The following is a 13,215-nucleotide window of genomic DNA, read 5'->3' as shown; positions in this document are numbered from 1 at the left end:
TGACGGGACGAAGTACCATTTACACTACAAATGAATGCTCCGGACATCGGACGCCACGTGAAAGTAATTGTGACTCAATTGGACATCTGCAAATTTTATTCTATGTGCATGTACAACTTCTTGTGTCACTGATAGAGGGGTTCCTAGATAGAGGGGTCAACCTCAGCTTCTCATAGCCATGGCAAATCAAAGCACAACTGCCTCAGCGGGCGGCCTCAGGCCATCCCAGCGATATCTCAGCACGCGGGGGAAGGACCGCGATGTAAGTCGTCGCCATTGGAAGCAGGGAGGTAACTAACAACCCCCCAGCTCTCCTTCGAGACGGTTGTCATGAATGGTCTGGCCACCGACGGTGGATTATACTTGCCAGAAGAGATCCCAGACGCTTCGTCCACCCATTGGGAGCAATGGAAGGATCTCTCCTTTCCGGAACTTGCTTTCGAGATCTTCTCATTGTATATCTCCCGCGACGAGATCCCTGCCGAAGACCTGAAAGACATCCTCGACCGGAGCTACAGCCCTGCGGCATGGCGCGCAAAAGAAGTAACGCCCCTGGTCAAGTTGAATGATCTTTATGTGCTCGAACTCTTCCACGGACCGACTTTCGCATTCAAGGACGTAGCTCTTCAGACCCTGGGTAATCTGTTTGAGTATTTTCTGTTGAGGAAAAATGCAGGGAAAGTTGGTCGAGGTTAGACTTTCAAGCCATTATCTTGCGAATTGATGTTGAGACAGACCAGATAGGCACCATCTGACGGTCATTGGTGCCACGAGCGGGGATACTGGAAGCGCTGCCATATACGGTGAGTTTTTGGAATTTCGACTCTTCAGAGCGCAATAGCTGATCTGCCGATAGGTCTCCGGGGCAAGAAGGACGCGGATATTTTCATCCTCCACCCGCGCGGACGTGTAAGCCCCATCCAGGAAGCACAGATGACCACTGTGCTGGATTCCAATGTACACAACCTTGCGGTTGAGGGGACCTTCGATGACTGCCAGGTTAGTCCTGCCTTCCCCGCCCTCACAGCTCTGCCGAATATCCGTCTCTCCATGCTCGAGAAGTAGTAACCTCTTTTCTGTGTTGCAGGATATTGTGAAAGCGCTCTTCGCGGATCCCGAAATCAACCGGACCCTGAACCTGGGCGCGGTGAATTCCATAAACTTCGCTCGCGTTCTTGCTCAAATCACCTACTATTTCTCGTCCTACTTCTCCCTGTGTAAAGCAGACGGTTCATTCAAACTCGGCGATAAAGTGCGATTTGTGGTGCCGACTGGAAACTTTGGCGATATTTTGGCAGGCTACTTCGCGCATCGCATGGGCCTGCCCGTGGAGAAGCTTGTCATCGCCACAAACGAGAACGATATCTTGCATCGTTTCTGGCAGAGCGGCCGCTACGAAAAGAAGCCAACCGGCTCTCCCATCACGGTCGCAGACATGGACGATGTGCGGGAAACGCTGAGCCCAGCAATGGATATCCTGGTGTCCAGCAACTTTGAGCGCCTCCTCTGGTTTATGGCCCATGAACAGGCCCTCAGCCCCCCTGGAGTGGACGACACGGCGGCCAAGAGGCAGGCGAGCCAAGAAGTTGCGCAATGGCTCACCGACTTGAAGAGCAAAGGCGGCTTCGAAGTCCCTGCGGGCGTGCTGCAGACGGCGAGGAGAGATTTCGAGAGCGAGCGTGTGAGCGATCAGCAGACTGTCGAGACGATCAAGGCCACATATGATAAGCTGGGCTACATCCTGGACCCCCACAGCGCGATTGGGGTGTGTGCTTCCCTGCGCTCGCTTTCTCGCAGTAGCGTCCCGCACATCGCGTTGTCGACGGCACACCCGGCCAAGTTTGCTAAAGCCGTCGACCTGGCGTTGAAGAACGAGCCGGGATACGACTTCGAGGGCAAAGTCCTTCCTCCCCAGTTTCTCGGGTTGGAAACTAGGGAGAGGCGGGTCAAGCTTGTTGATAGCAATAGCTGGGAAGAGGTCGGGCGACTTGTGAAGGCAACTATAGAGGGAAAAGTCGTGTCTGCCGCATGACGCCCTTAGAGATGAGGGGGCAAGGTCAAAATAGACGCAGCATACATTAGCAAGGAGTGATAGATAAATGAACCCCACAGAGATATTGCCTGAGGGCAGCGAGTATTGGCGTCAAGCTTTACAGCCCTTCCATGGGTATGGCATCAATTGGATTGTACCATTTCTCTTGTAACAGTCGGGAGAGAATGTCCTGGGTCCGGGCATGGGTCAATATCCATCCATCTAGCCCTCTTTTCGAGCTGGGCAACCTTTCGGGGATCCTGGCTTTGAAGTCGGTTGGCTCAGGTAATTATTAGCTGGCCTGGATGCCTCTGTGGTATGTCTAGCCATTTGGAAGGTTGACTCTGTATGCATGAAGAAGTTTACAAAACGGTAGTTGTGGTGATGGTTCCCATGACAGCGAAGATACAATGGTAATGTACCTCGACAAGGAAGGGCATGGTCATGGCGGGGAGACCCTGGTCATCCACAGGTGCAGATTTCGGGGCTGCAGCAGCGATAAGATAATCGTCCAGTAAACGGGCAGGGGCTCCGAGGAGGGGTCAAGTAAACAGGCCATGGCTCCAATCGGCTTGCTCATCGTGCATCAGCTTGCATCTTGCCAACGCAGCACACGATTGATTGCAGACAGCAGCCCGAAGTTGACAGAATCTAAATGACAGAAGAACAAAGATTCCCCTGAAAATCCCAAAGAACAAGGAAGGACACTAATTGAACGGGCAGGTCCAATCAAGCGAGGGTGTGACGCGAATTTACCGAGATCTCGACTGTTTTTTTGTCGGGAGGTTGGGAGGTTGGGAGGTGCGAGTTGAAGAGGCTGGGACGACTAGAACCAGGACAGAGGCGCCAACCCTGCAGCATCCAGCCCGACCACCATAATTAATGACCAGCAGCTATTAAACGAAGCCCAAAACCTCCCGCTGGTATTTCCCACGCATTCCTTCTCTTCACTTATTATTGCTTCCATTCCAACGGCTCCGTGTCTCTGCAGCCGTCTCACCCCGACACCACCCCTACCTAATCAGTAATCAGCAACCTCCGAATTGACGTGTGGGGATTGCGCCGACGAAGGTACCTTTATAAGGCTTTTTTTCGTCCTCAATTACTGGACAAAAAAAGACTTGAGAGAGCGGTCAAGAGGAAGTTTGGACTGGAGGTGACGCTATCGGAGCTGGGCGACCGGAAGGGGAGGTTCAGAGGGCTTGCATCTCCACCACTTCACAGCCTGGCGATACCCGACAAACAATTCACACAAGCTCCAACCGGTGTGAGAGCTTAATCCCGCATTCCAGAGGGTAACCTACGCCAAATTCGGCCCGCCAACCAGCCGATCAGCGGCCCGCCGCAAATAATCACCAGCAAAGACACTTAAAATCCGGACCCGGACCCGCATTCGTCCAGATGGGCCGGCACCGCCAAATGCGGCCGAGTCTCACCTCGGCCGCGAGCCTGCTTCTCGTCCTTCTCGGCGCACTGCCGCAGCCAACATGCGCCCACCCGTACCCCAGAGACGATATACATGCGGCCGGCTACGGCTACCTCATGAACCGCGACTGCCACCAGTACTGCGGCTTCGACAACCGATACTGCTGCAGCGCCGGCTCCCAGTGCTACACTAGCAACGGCTTCGCCGGCTGTTCGGCGGCCGGCGGCGGCGGCTTTGCGTTTTACACAACCACCTGGACCTTGACCGAAACCTTCACGAGCACCTTCAGCTCCCTCTTCCCCGCCAACACGGGCGCGGCCGGCGCCGACTGCATACCCGAGCCCGGCACCGGTCAGATCGCCTGCGGAAGGCTCTGCTGCGCGAGCTGGCAGTACTGCGCATATGAGGGACAGTGTATGGCGAACGGCCCTGTGGCCGGTGGAGGCGGCGGAGGAGGAGGAGGAGGAGGAGGAGGGGTCACCACGACCGTGATCACGCAGACCAACGGCCAGGTCATCACAACGCAGTTCAGCGCGCCGTACCGGGTGACCAGCGGCGTGACAGCCACGCAGACCTCGTCGAGAACGGGCACAGGCACGCTGGCAGGCGCGACAAGCACCGGCACCGGCGCCGCGGCTGGCGGCACGGCCAAGTCGCTGTCCGGGGGCGCGATCGCGGGCATCGTCATCGGCACCATCGCCGGCGTGGGCCTGCTCCTGCTCCTGTGCGCCTGCTGCGTGATGCGCGGCCTCTGGCACGGGCTGATGGCGCTGCTCGGCTTCGGCCCCAAGAAGAAGAGGCGGAGCAGCCGCGAGACGGTCATCGAGGAGGAGGAGCGCTACACTCGCCACGGGGGTTCGACACACTCGCGTCGCGACCGCCACGGTTCGTGGTTCGGCGGCGGCGGCCGGCCGAGCTCCGTGGCTAGCCGCAAGGAGAAGAAGAAGAGCAGCGGCATGGGCCTGCTGGGCATGGGGGCCGCCATCGGCACCTTGCTGTTGCTGCTGGGCCTGAGGAGGGATAAGAAGCGCAGGGCGACTAACGCGCGGAGCGAGGTCAGCAGCACGTATTACACGGATTCGTACACGACCAGCAATCCAAGTAAGTTCTTCTTCTTCCCCCGCCATCCAATGTTGTTGTAAAGAAATAGCAAACTGACTCCCGAAACCAGGTAGCGCAAGTAGCAGACCGACCCGAGTATCCCGCCACAGCAGGAACTCGAGAGGGACGCGAGTAAGCAGGCCGCCTCGCTCGCGGATGGCTTCGCAGGCTGGGTCGAGGCGATCATGATCGACTTTCCGTCCCCCGGCTCGCTTCCCCCTTGATGACCTCACGGCTCACGACTCTTCTTGTACATTTCCCAACCTGCATATTGCGCGCACACACAACAAACACACACACACACACACACTCACCATTTCTATCATCGCCACACCCGTACATACACTTCGCCCGTGGCTTCCTCCCTACCCCCACCCCCGACCAAGGCGTTTTCGGAGCATGAACCGGCACCGCCCATTTATTGATGAGAGACGGATACCACGAGATGGAAGAGTTCATTGATTTGCATGTTTTTCGGAAGTTGGTTCGCATTCAGAGAGGCGAAGACAGGCCTTGCACGTTTTTCATTCCCCCTTAAAACTGGCTCAGTACAAAATGCATAATGTAAAATCATGAAAAAAGAGGGGGATCATGAACAAATGGGCGCTGGATGGGGCCTCGATTTCGAGTTCTGTTTTTTTTTATATTTCACGATAGAACATGGCACAGCACTTCGCAGGGCATGAGAGGTACTTCTCGCATTAGAGAGAGAAGACTTGGAGAGAGAGACAGAGAGACAGAGACACGGATAATGAGAAGACGGGTTTGCCCGGGCATTTGCTCTGATATCCCTTCGGTGACTTGGTCCTCAACGCTATCCTTCCTCGTCAGGGAAGGGGGTGGGGGTGTCATGATAACTTCCAGTCGCAGCCTAGTTTCCCCGTTTCGCTGAGCACATCGATATGGCAAAAGATAATGGGGGTCGTCGCGGGATACTCGACATGAGGGGTGGTTCGTTCGTTCTTTTCAGAGGTTTATTCCTTTAATTTGTGTTTCGCAGCTTTTTCGTGCTACGTGACATGCAAATGCCAATGAACCCCTGCCACTCCTGTGAAGACCCAGAAAGCACAAAGAAACCATTGCCCATGCCCTCTATTCCTCCACGATGTTGCCCTTCTCCGAGACGTAGATACCGTCCAAGAACTAGGTTAAAGTTAGCAAAGCACTACAGGCAACACCAGACGTGTTAGTGGGAGAGTCGAGCTTTTTTTTTACCTTTCGGATATCCTTGTTTCGTACTTTGCAGATCTGCTGGATGTCTGCCGCGCTCTGTGAAACGTTCTCGAGAGAGTTGCCCAACAGGATCAGCTCGTCCTTCTGTGCCGAGGAGACCTCGACGTCGACGCCCGGAAGCATGACGACCCTTCGGACGATCTTCTCGCCAATGAAGTTACTGTGGCCCAGCCGAGTCAGTAAACCGGTATTCATTCCCTCATGTTGATGCCCCACATGATCTCTTTTCTTTGCGTGTCGCCTAAGCTCCCTCCCGAGAAACCTCATCCCTCTCCACATCACGGGACCAATATAAGAAAAAAAGAAAAAACAAGAGAGAAAGGACGCACCGGATCTCGACCTCGTACAAGCCGGTCTCGTTGTCCTTGTCGATGTTGACGTTGATGGGGAAATGTGCGTAGACGTAGCGCAACTTGTACTTGAAGCCCTTGGTGACGCCGATGATCAGGTTGTTGATGAGGGTCCGCACCGTCCGCAGGCTGGCAACGTTCTTGCGCCCGCCGTGGTGGATCTCCATGCCGACGACATTCTTCTTGGGCTGCGAGAAGCTGACGGCGAGGTGGTTCAGGTTCTTGGTGAGCTTCCCTGTTTCCCTCCAGTTAGAGACAATCCTTTCCCACAAGACGACCCGTGCATCCATATCCGGGCTCGGAAATGTGTGAGGGGGTTTCGTCTTCGAAGGGTGTTTGGCATACCTCGCGGGCCCTCGACCGTGACGATTCTCGACTTGATGTGGACGGTAACTGCAGTGAGGGAAGTCAGAGTCAGCAATCGCCCGTGGAATAGATCATATCAAAGATGCCAATCCTCCTGTTTCCTTCGAGGCCGTGGACGTTGCAACGCCCTGGCACTCGCCCCTCGCAGTCTCTCAAGCACTACGAATCGTTTCTCCTCCCAAGCCTCGACAATTGGCCTTCGAGCAGTTAAAGAAAAGGCGCATTTGTACGTACCTCCCTCAGGGACCAACAAGGTCTCCTCTGAATGAATGTACTTCATCTTGCCGGCGGGTTGGTGAGGGCGTCGGTGATGTTCGAGGTAATCTTGGTTACGGGTCCGCTGGCTCGAAATATTTTGGCGAATATTCGTGTGGGCTGGAATTTTCGGTAGGGTTGCAAGGTCCACGTGATCTAAGTCGGGAAACTGCGCTGAAGGTGGGGTTCCGGTCCGTGCGCTCCGATGTCTTAAAAATCCCTACGGGGGCAGTCAGCTTGGCTGGCCGATCAAAAGAGTAAACATAACGGTCCGTTGCTAGTAAAAGTCCGTTGGCTTGATGTTGGTGGTTGTTCCTGACGTTTTATCACGGGTGAGAACCATGCAGAGTAGGAACATATACAAGTAAATGCCTGTGTATCACTCAAGCGGCCACTCTTCTCTAGATACCACCTGTATCTCGGCCACTGTGGTTTCGTACTCTCCTTCTTGCCGAGCCATCTAGAAATACCTATTCATCCCTCGCCGAAGATTCTAACCGCTGCCTTGCCCTCATATCGCTGGTGGGTTCATGAAGCAATGCTTTGTCCTGATGGATTCGTGTACTGGGGCTTTAAAGTGGGCTAGGAAGTAGAAACGGGACGTGATTGGCTGCCAATTGAGCTACCCCTGGAGCTGTCGTAGGCCAGCCAGAACACCGCCGCATTCCGGAATACCAAGTACCTACTAAACCCCCCGAACATCAGAGTGTACAGTCTTGGATGACGACTAGAGCGCCTGCAACGCACCGATAACCACAACCAGACGAGTAGCCGCCAATTTTTACCCCCAATCTGCCTGTGACATAGGAAGCGAACGCCCCCGGCGCCAAAGCGAGGATGTCGTATTTCTTTGCGACACCCGTCGACATCGACGTCGTCCTCGAAGATGGCGACGACCGGTCCATGGTCGACGTCAAGTTGGATAAGAGCCGGCGGGAGAAGGCGCCGCTGTACATGGACGGGGAGTCTGTCAAGGGCGCCGTGACGGTGCGGCCAAAGGATGGCAAGCGGCTGGAACACACAGGCATCAAGGTGCAGTTCATCGGCACAATAGGTACGGCCGCCCCGAATCCTGTATCGCGCCTGGGAAGGGAATCACTTGGCTGACCCTCCATCGCGCAGAGATGTTCTTCGACCGAGGCAACCACTACGAGTTCCTCTCGCTGGTGCAGGAGCTCGCGGCGCCGGGCGAGCTGCAGCACCCGCAGACGTTCGACTTCAACTTCAAGAACGTGGAGAAGCAGTACGAGTCGTACAACGGAATCAACGTCAAGCTGCGGTACTTTGTGCGGGTGACGGTGTCGCGGCGCATGGCCGACGTGATCCGCGAGAAGGACATCTGGGTCTACAGCTACCGCGTCCCGCCCGAGATGAACAGCAGCATCAAGATGGACGTCGGCATCGAGGACTGCCTGCACATCGAGTTCGAGTACTCCAAGAGCAAGTATCACCTCAAGGACGTCATCGTCGGCCGCATCTACTTCCTGCTCGTCCGCCTCAAGATCAAGCACATGGAGCTGAGCATCATCCGCCGCGAGACCACGGGCACCGCCCCGAACCAGTACAACGAGAGCGAGACGCTGGTCCGGTTCGAGGTACGTCTTTGCCATTTCCTCCACGCTGGGGAGAGGTGTGAGGAAGAAACCGCAAATCGAAGCAGAAGCTGACCCGCCAAACACCACATCTAGATCATGGACGGCTCACCCTCGAGGGGCGAAACCATCCCCATCCGGCTATTCCTGGGCGGTTTCGACCTGACCCCGACGTTCCGGGATGTCAACAAGAAGTTCTCGACGAGATACTATCTTAGCCTGGTGTTGATTGACGAAGGTAAGTTAGGGCCCCATATCGATTGGTCCTTGTCTATGGCTATAGCCTTTACATGATACGCTGACGCCGAAACAACATCCAGACGCTCGCAGGTACTTCAAGCAGTCCGAGATCATCCTCTTCAGACAGGCACCCGAGCTGGCAAACGGTGGCCAGGACGGGCTGCCGCCGCCGACCCAAGACAAGATCACCACCGTGCCCGCATGAGAGATAGAGCGAGTCGTCGTACGGGGCGAGAATTATGTGTGAAGATTGTCCGGGCTTTTGTATGTATATTGATGACCTTTCCGGTGTGGGCGAACCCGTTACTTTTTTTTCCTTCGATTTTTCAGCATGGTCACGGCGTTGGTTCAAGGAGAGTTTCTAGAAAACCTCCCCTTTCCCAAAGAAAACATTGGTTTCTTCAGGCTCGATTAATCCTAGTCTACCTATCTACCATTTTCCGTTCTTTGTTCACTTTTCTCTTTTCGTGACTCCATTGAAAGAAGAGGTATCATTCCATAACCTGAGAAAAGACGACACCATGATCCTACACGTCTTTACATGACCCCTTACTTATTCTCTCCGTTCTCCCCCCGGCCTCATTTTCACGCCGTCACATCCATCCCGTCCTCGTTGTCATCGTCCTCCTCGGCCGGCGCGTACGCGTACTCGTCGTTCTGTATGGCGACGATCCGGTCCAGCTCCTCCTGGTACTGCCTGCGGACGTCCCCGAGCGTGACGACCCTCCGCTCCGCATCATCCCCCGGACCGCCGCCCCTGGCCACAATCTTGGCGAGTCGCTCTACGCGCGTGTCCCTCCCGCCGCCGCCGACGACGGCCTTGATCTCCTCCAGGTACGGGTCCTCCTCGTCGCCGGCCTGCGCCCCGGTCTTGCGCCTCTCGGCGCCGCCGCCGGGCAGGTCCTCCAGGATGAAGGCCTGCTTCGGGTCGAGGCAGCTGAGGGCGTTGATGAGCAGCAGGTACTGCCTCGTGACCAGCGTGTCGAGGGTATCCTCCTCGCCATCTCCACCTCCACCACTGAGCCTGTCCCCCTCGCCCATCCGCCTCAGCTTCTGCAGCCTGTCGAGCAGCACGGCCGCGCCGCCGCGGTAGTCGTTGCGGCTGACCCTCCAGGCGTAGAGGACCTGGTGGTAGGGGACGCCGCGGGCGACGTCGCGGGCCTGCCTGCACTTGTCCAGCAGGATGGCGTCGACCCTGTCCTGCAGGCCCGAGAACGGCAGCGCTACCAGCTCCTTGTTCTGGCCCGTCTCGCACATGCGCTCCACCAGCCTCTTGAGGTACGACCGCTGCACCGCCTCGTCGTCACCCATGGCGAGTATCGTCGAGTGCGCCGTGTCGAACTGCGATATCGCCGCGGACGCGATGAACAGCCGGCTCAGCATCTCCTTCCTCACGGCCGATGATAACGACGACGATGATGATGATGTCTCGTCACCGCTGCTGCCGCTGCTGGGGCCGGCGAATTGCAGCGCCAGGCGGGCGAACTCGATCACGAACGAATACGCCTTCTGCTTGTCGTAGAGGTTGACGATGTGGGAGTAGTAATTCGGCAATCCGCTGTTGAGGAGGTTCCATTCCATCTCGTCGAGGAGTCGGGAGCTGTGCCGCTCGACGTGTCTCATCGAGATGCCTGCATTTCGAGTTAGTGCCTGATAATGATAATAGTAAGCCATGGGGAGGGACGCCACCATCACACTCACTCAAGCCGACCGCCGCCTTCTTGAAGTGGAAAGCAGCAGCATCGTAGTCATTAAGCGCCAGGAAAACCCGGCCTTGCACGTAGGTGGAGAAGGGGTCTTGGTCGGCAAAGGGGCTGAGCTCCAGGGCCAGATCTGCCCTGTCCACCTTGAGGAGGAAGCACTGGTGTAGGTGCGGGAGGAACTCAATGTCGCTGTCGGGGGCGCAGAGGTTCGTGACCATGCCGGTTATCCTCGTCAACAGGGGCTGGTCATCAGTTTCCGGGAGGCCGAGCAAATGGCCAACGAGCGCCTCGAGAACGGTGATGACATGGGTTTCGTCGCTGTTGCTGCGCTTAGAGTTCGCAGGAGAGACGCTCCCCGACACCGACCCAGAGCGCTCCTTAGAGGCGGGGAGACTTATCTCCGTCCTAGCCATCCACTTGATATGTTCCAGCCGTCGAAGCGCATCGACGATCTGGCGGTAGGTGCTGCCGACGTCGACTCTCGAGTGCAAGGCATCCTTCTCGTTTTCGAACTCAAACTCCATGTGGACGAGCAGGATCAGCTGACTGAAGAGGATTTGCCAGTGAAGCTCAGCCATGTCCTGGATCGCGCGGACAATCAGCTTCCCTCCGAATTTCGTAAAGGCCTGCTGCAGCTCGCGGCTGTTCTCGTCGGGGTCGGCGGTCACCAAGTCAAACAGGTCCTCGTAGAGTCGCGGCGTGACGATCCTGAAGTTGTGACCCAGGCTGTCGACCACGCTGGCACAATCCTCTTCACTGATCTGACGCCAGAAAGCGGCCTTGTCGGAGAAGAATTGCAGCCGCTCTTCGTCCGTCTGGCCCGAGTCCTCGAACATCTGGGACAGCAGCGTTGCTCGGCTGAGCTGCCACATGCCGTCGGGGAAGCTCTCGAGGAAGGTAAGCCCCGCTTGCACCAGCGCGGCGATGTCTTCGCGGTTCTTTTCTGGCGCCGCAAGGTTGTGGCACACGAGCTCGAGATTGCTGCAGTGCCTGATGGCGGCCAAACAGTCGGCGCAGACAACCCATATCATGCCCACTTCCGGGTCTAGCACCAGGGAGAGGGCCTCACCCCTTTGCTTGTCCAGCTCGCTCAGGAGCCGGTAAAATCGCCGCCAATGGACCTCACTGTTTGCTCGGTATTTCTCGTAATCCATCCTTCCAGCCGAATTGCGCTCGAGCGTCGGGACGGAACCGACGACAGAGCATATTGACTGGGCCAAGCTCTTGCCAGATCTCGAGGGCGTCTCCCTTGCAGGCCCCGCCACGCCCTTTTCATAGATGGCAAGCGCCGTTTCGAGAGTGGCCTTTGGGAACCGCCCAGGGAAGAAGATCTCGTTCAGCCATCTCTCGCTCGAATCCGTCGGGTCGCAGGGCCCAGATGTCTGGGCGTAAGGCACTGCGTTTTCGATGCGTACCCCCTTCCACCCATCACTCCAAGGGCCCGCGCTGTCCTTGGGGCGTAACTGCAGAGTCTGCACCCGGTAGGTGGTGTTGTTCTTCCATAGGGTCCAGAGCTCCGGCCCTGCCTCCTGACTTGCCACGCCAAAATCGGCAAGAGTCCAGACATCTGACGACGACGGCGCAGGGGGCACGAGATGATCCTTCGGGAAGAGGTCGGCAACAAGAATGGAGCCCTGGTCATTAGACTTGACTTTCCAAAACTTGAATTCGCCGGCTCCCAGGGGGGAGTAGGTCACAGCCAAGGACTGCCCGTATGCCGTGTCTAGGATCCTGACCAGGTTGTTCTGAGAGGGGTCGATGGTCCATTTGCCAACCTCGTTGGGGTCTCTCTTCGCATTCAGGATATCGCCCGTATAGAGGATCTGGCCTGTCCGCACATCCCACACTCGCATCCGATGGTCGAGGCAGATGGTGAATAGGAAGGATGTGTCGTCGCGGCCCATTGAAGTGATAGCGGTTGATGTAGCAGCAGTCAGCTCCATATTGACCTTGTCATGTCGAATTGTGGGATTCCGCTGGAAAGGAACGAGGCCTCGGAGGCTTTGGCCCCAGCCGGCGACATTGTAGATGGTTTCTTTCCACGGGCCATTAATGGCAGCTACCGAAAAAATCAGTCAATATAATGCTTGGGAAAAGGGGTGGCGTGCAGAGCCCACCGTGCTGTGACAGATTCCTATCGAATCGCAAAATGCCACCGTCATGCATGGTAACGATCACCTGATCCGGATTGACGGCGACCAGGCGGTGCGGGTGCTTGAAGCCGAACCCGGGCGGCGAGTAAGACTTGTATGCCTCTCCGAGCCCATTCTCCACGGCCGAACGCTTCCTGAAGAGGTCGGGCCGCAGTGTGAGCGAGTGGAGGACGTTCGCATGGTCCACAACAAAGACGATCAGCGCATCGTGGTCGGCGGGGTCGGAGAAGCCGATGCACGAGTCCCGGATGGGCGAGGGGAAGCGGAGGTTCAGGACCAGCGGCGCGTCCGAGTCCCTATTCTGCTGGCAGACGTCGGCGGCGCGGATGCTCAGCACGGTGTTGTTCTCGAGGACCCTCCAGAGGAAGCTCCGCGGCGAGCCCTGGTGGTGGTGTTTGCGGCGAAATAACGACGACGCCGTGGCCAGGCTCCTTGCCCGCCAGGCCTGCTCGTCGGCCTCGGCGGAGCGCCTTGAGCCATTGGTCCTTTGCGAGTTCGACCGCCCGTGGGAGCTCGGCGATGGCACCCGGATCTCGATGACGGAGGAGGCCGAGGCGGGCTCGAGGTTCAGTCGCGTTTCCTTGTAGCGAAACAGCACGTCCCTGGAAGTCATTTTGGCCCCATTCAGTCGTTTATTGGAGAAGTGGATGGTCGGGGCGAAAGCTCTGTCGCGCTCCTCGGACGTATCTGGGATGTCTGGAACGCGCAGCTTAGTTCAGAGGTAGCAGAATTTCTGGCCGCCTGCTGCTTCATATTAACCCCGT

At 56.8% G+C, this 13,215-nt stretch overlaps 5 protein-coding genes across 5 annotated transcripts; 3 read left to right on the top strand and 2 right to left on the bottom strand.

The window, feature by feature from the left end:
- The first annotated feature begins 40 nt into the window (after positions 1 to 40).
- Positions 41 to 2,532, top strand: QBC33DRAFT_546635 (putative threonine synthase). The gene is made up of 5 exons (XM_060428676.1): positions 41 to 262; positions 310 to 691; positions 741 to 803; positions 857 to 999; positions 1,088 to 2,532. The coding sequence occupies exons 1-5, from the start codon at positions 179 to 181 to the stop codon at positions 2,030 to 2,032; spliced, it is 1,617 nt and encodes a 538-aa protein (XP_060280834.1). The 5' UTR covers positions 41 to 178; the 3' UTR covers positions 2,033 to 2,532.
- Positions 2,533 to 3,433: 901 nt separating this feature from the next.
- QBC33DRAFT_561649 (uncharacterized protein) lies at positions 3,434 to 4,695 on the top strand (the record flags this gene model as incomplete). Its single annotated transcript, XM_060430147.1, has 2 exons — positions 3,434 to 4,559; positions 4,634 to 4,695. The coding sequence occupies 2 exons, from the start codon at positions 3,434 to 3,436 to the stop codon at positions 4,693 to 4,695; spliced, it is 1,188 nt and encodes a 395-aa protein (XP_060280833.1).
- Positions 4,696 to 5,651: 956 nt separating this feature from the next.
- On the bottom strand, positions 5,652 to 6,788 carry QBC33DRAFT_561648 (60S ribosomal protein L9; the record flags this gene model as incomplete). Its single annotated transcript, XM_060430146.1, has 5 exons — positions 5,652 to 5,702; positions 5,775 to 5,952; positions 6,122 to 6,377; positions 6,488 to 6,535; positions 6,743 to 6,788. The coding sequence occupies 5 exons, from the start codon at positions 6,786 to 6,788 to the stop codon at positions 5,652 to 5,654; spliced, it is 579 nt and encodes a 192-aa protein (XP_060280832.1).
- A 618-nt stretch (positions 6,789 to 7,406) lies between these two features.
- Positions 7,407 to 9,049, top strand: QBC33DRAFT_546626 (putative vacuolar protein sorting-associated protein 26b-b protein). Its single transcript, XM_060428675.1, has 4 exons — positions 7,407 to 7,817; positions 7,886 to 8,358; positions 8,452 to 8,593; positions 8,676 to 9,049. Exons 1-4 carry the CDS (start codon positions 7,601 to 7,603, stop codon positions 8,798 to 8,800), a joined length of 957 nt encoding a protein of 318 aa, XP_060280831.1. The 5' UTR covers positions 7,407 to 7,600; the 3' UTR covers positions 8,801 to 9,049.
- QBC33DRAFT_546625 (nucleoporin Nup120/160-domain-containing protein) lies at positions 8,966 to 13,154 on the bottom strand. The gene is made up of 3 exons (XM_060428674.1): positions 12,416 to 13,154; positions 10,297 to 12,357; positions 8,966 to 10,226 (listed from the first exon to the last, which is right to left on the bottom strand). The coding sequence occupies exons 1-3, from the start codon at positions 13,062 to 13,064 to the stop codon at positions 9,181 to 9,183; spliced, it is 3,756 nt and encodes a 1,251-aa protein (XP_060280830.1). The 5' UTR covers positions 13,065 to 13,154; the 3' UTR covers positions 8,966 to 9,180.
- Positions 13,155 to 13,215: the final 61 nt, after the last annotated feature.

Source organism: Phialemonium atrogriseum, assembly GCF_030411735.1.
Source record: "Phialemonium atrogriseum strain 8032-3 unplaced genomic scaffold QBC33scaffold_23, whole genome shotgun sequence".
NCBI lineage: Eukaryota > Fungi > Ascomycota > Sordariomycetes > Cephalothecales > Cephalothecaceae > Phialemonium > Phialemonium atrogriseum.
This window is presented reverse-complemented; position numbering and strand designations above follow the sequence as displayed.

Excerpts from the sequence above, each read along its gene's own strand:
- QBC33DRAFT_546626 (XM_060428675.1), top strand. The coding sequence starts at position 7,601 with ATGTCGTATTTCTTTGCGACACCCGTCGACATCGACGTCGTCCTCGAA. Across the intron at positions 7,818-7,885 it reads GCAGTTCATCGGCACAATAG|AGATGTTCTTCGACCGAGGC; the intron begins GTACGGCCGCCC and ends TCCATCGCGCAG. Across the intron at positions 8,594-8,675 it reads CCTGGTGTTGATTGACGAAG|ACGCTCGCAGGTACTTCAAG; the intron begins GTAAGTTAGGGC and ends AACAACATCCAG.
- QBC33DRAFT_546625 (XM_060428674.1), bottom strand. The coding sequence starts at position 13,064 with ATGACTTCCAGGGACGTGCTGTTTCGCTACAAGGAAACGCGACTGAAC. Across the intron at positions 12,358-12,415 it reads TAGGAATCTGTCACAGCACG|CTGCCATTAATGGCCCGTGG; the intron begins GTGGGCTCTGCA and ends TTTTTTCGGTAG. Across the intron at positions 10,227-10,296 it reads GAAGGCGGCGGTCGGCTTGA|GCATCTCGATGAGACACGTC; the intron begins GTGAGTGTGATG and ends CTCGAAATGCAG.
- QBC33DRAFT_546635 (XM_060428676.1), top strand. The coding sequence starts at position 179 with ATGGCAAATCAAAGCACAACTGCCTCAGCGGGCGGCCTCAGGCCATCC. Across the intron at positions 263-309 it reads CGCGGGGGAAGGACCGCGAT|CTCTCCTTCGAGACGGTTGT; the intron begins GTAAGTCGTCGC and ends ACAACCCCCCAG. Across the intron at positions 1,000-1,087 it reads GGACCTTCGATGACTGCCAG|GATATTGTGAAAGCGCTCTT; the intron begins GTTAGTCCTGCC and ends TCTGTGTTGCAG.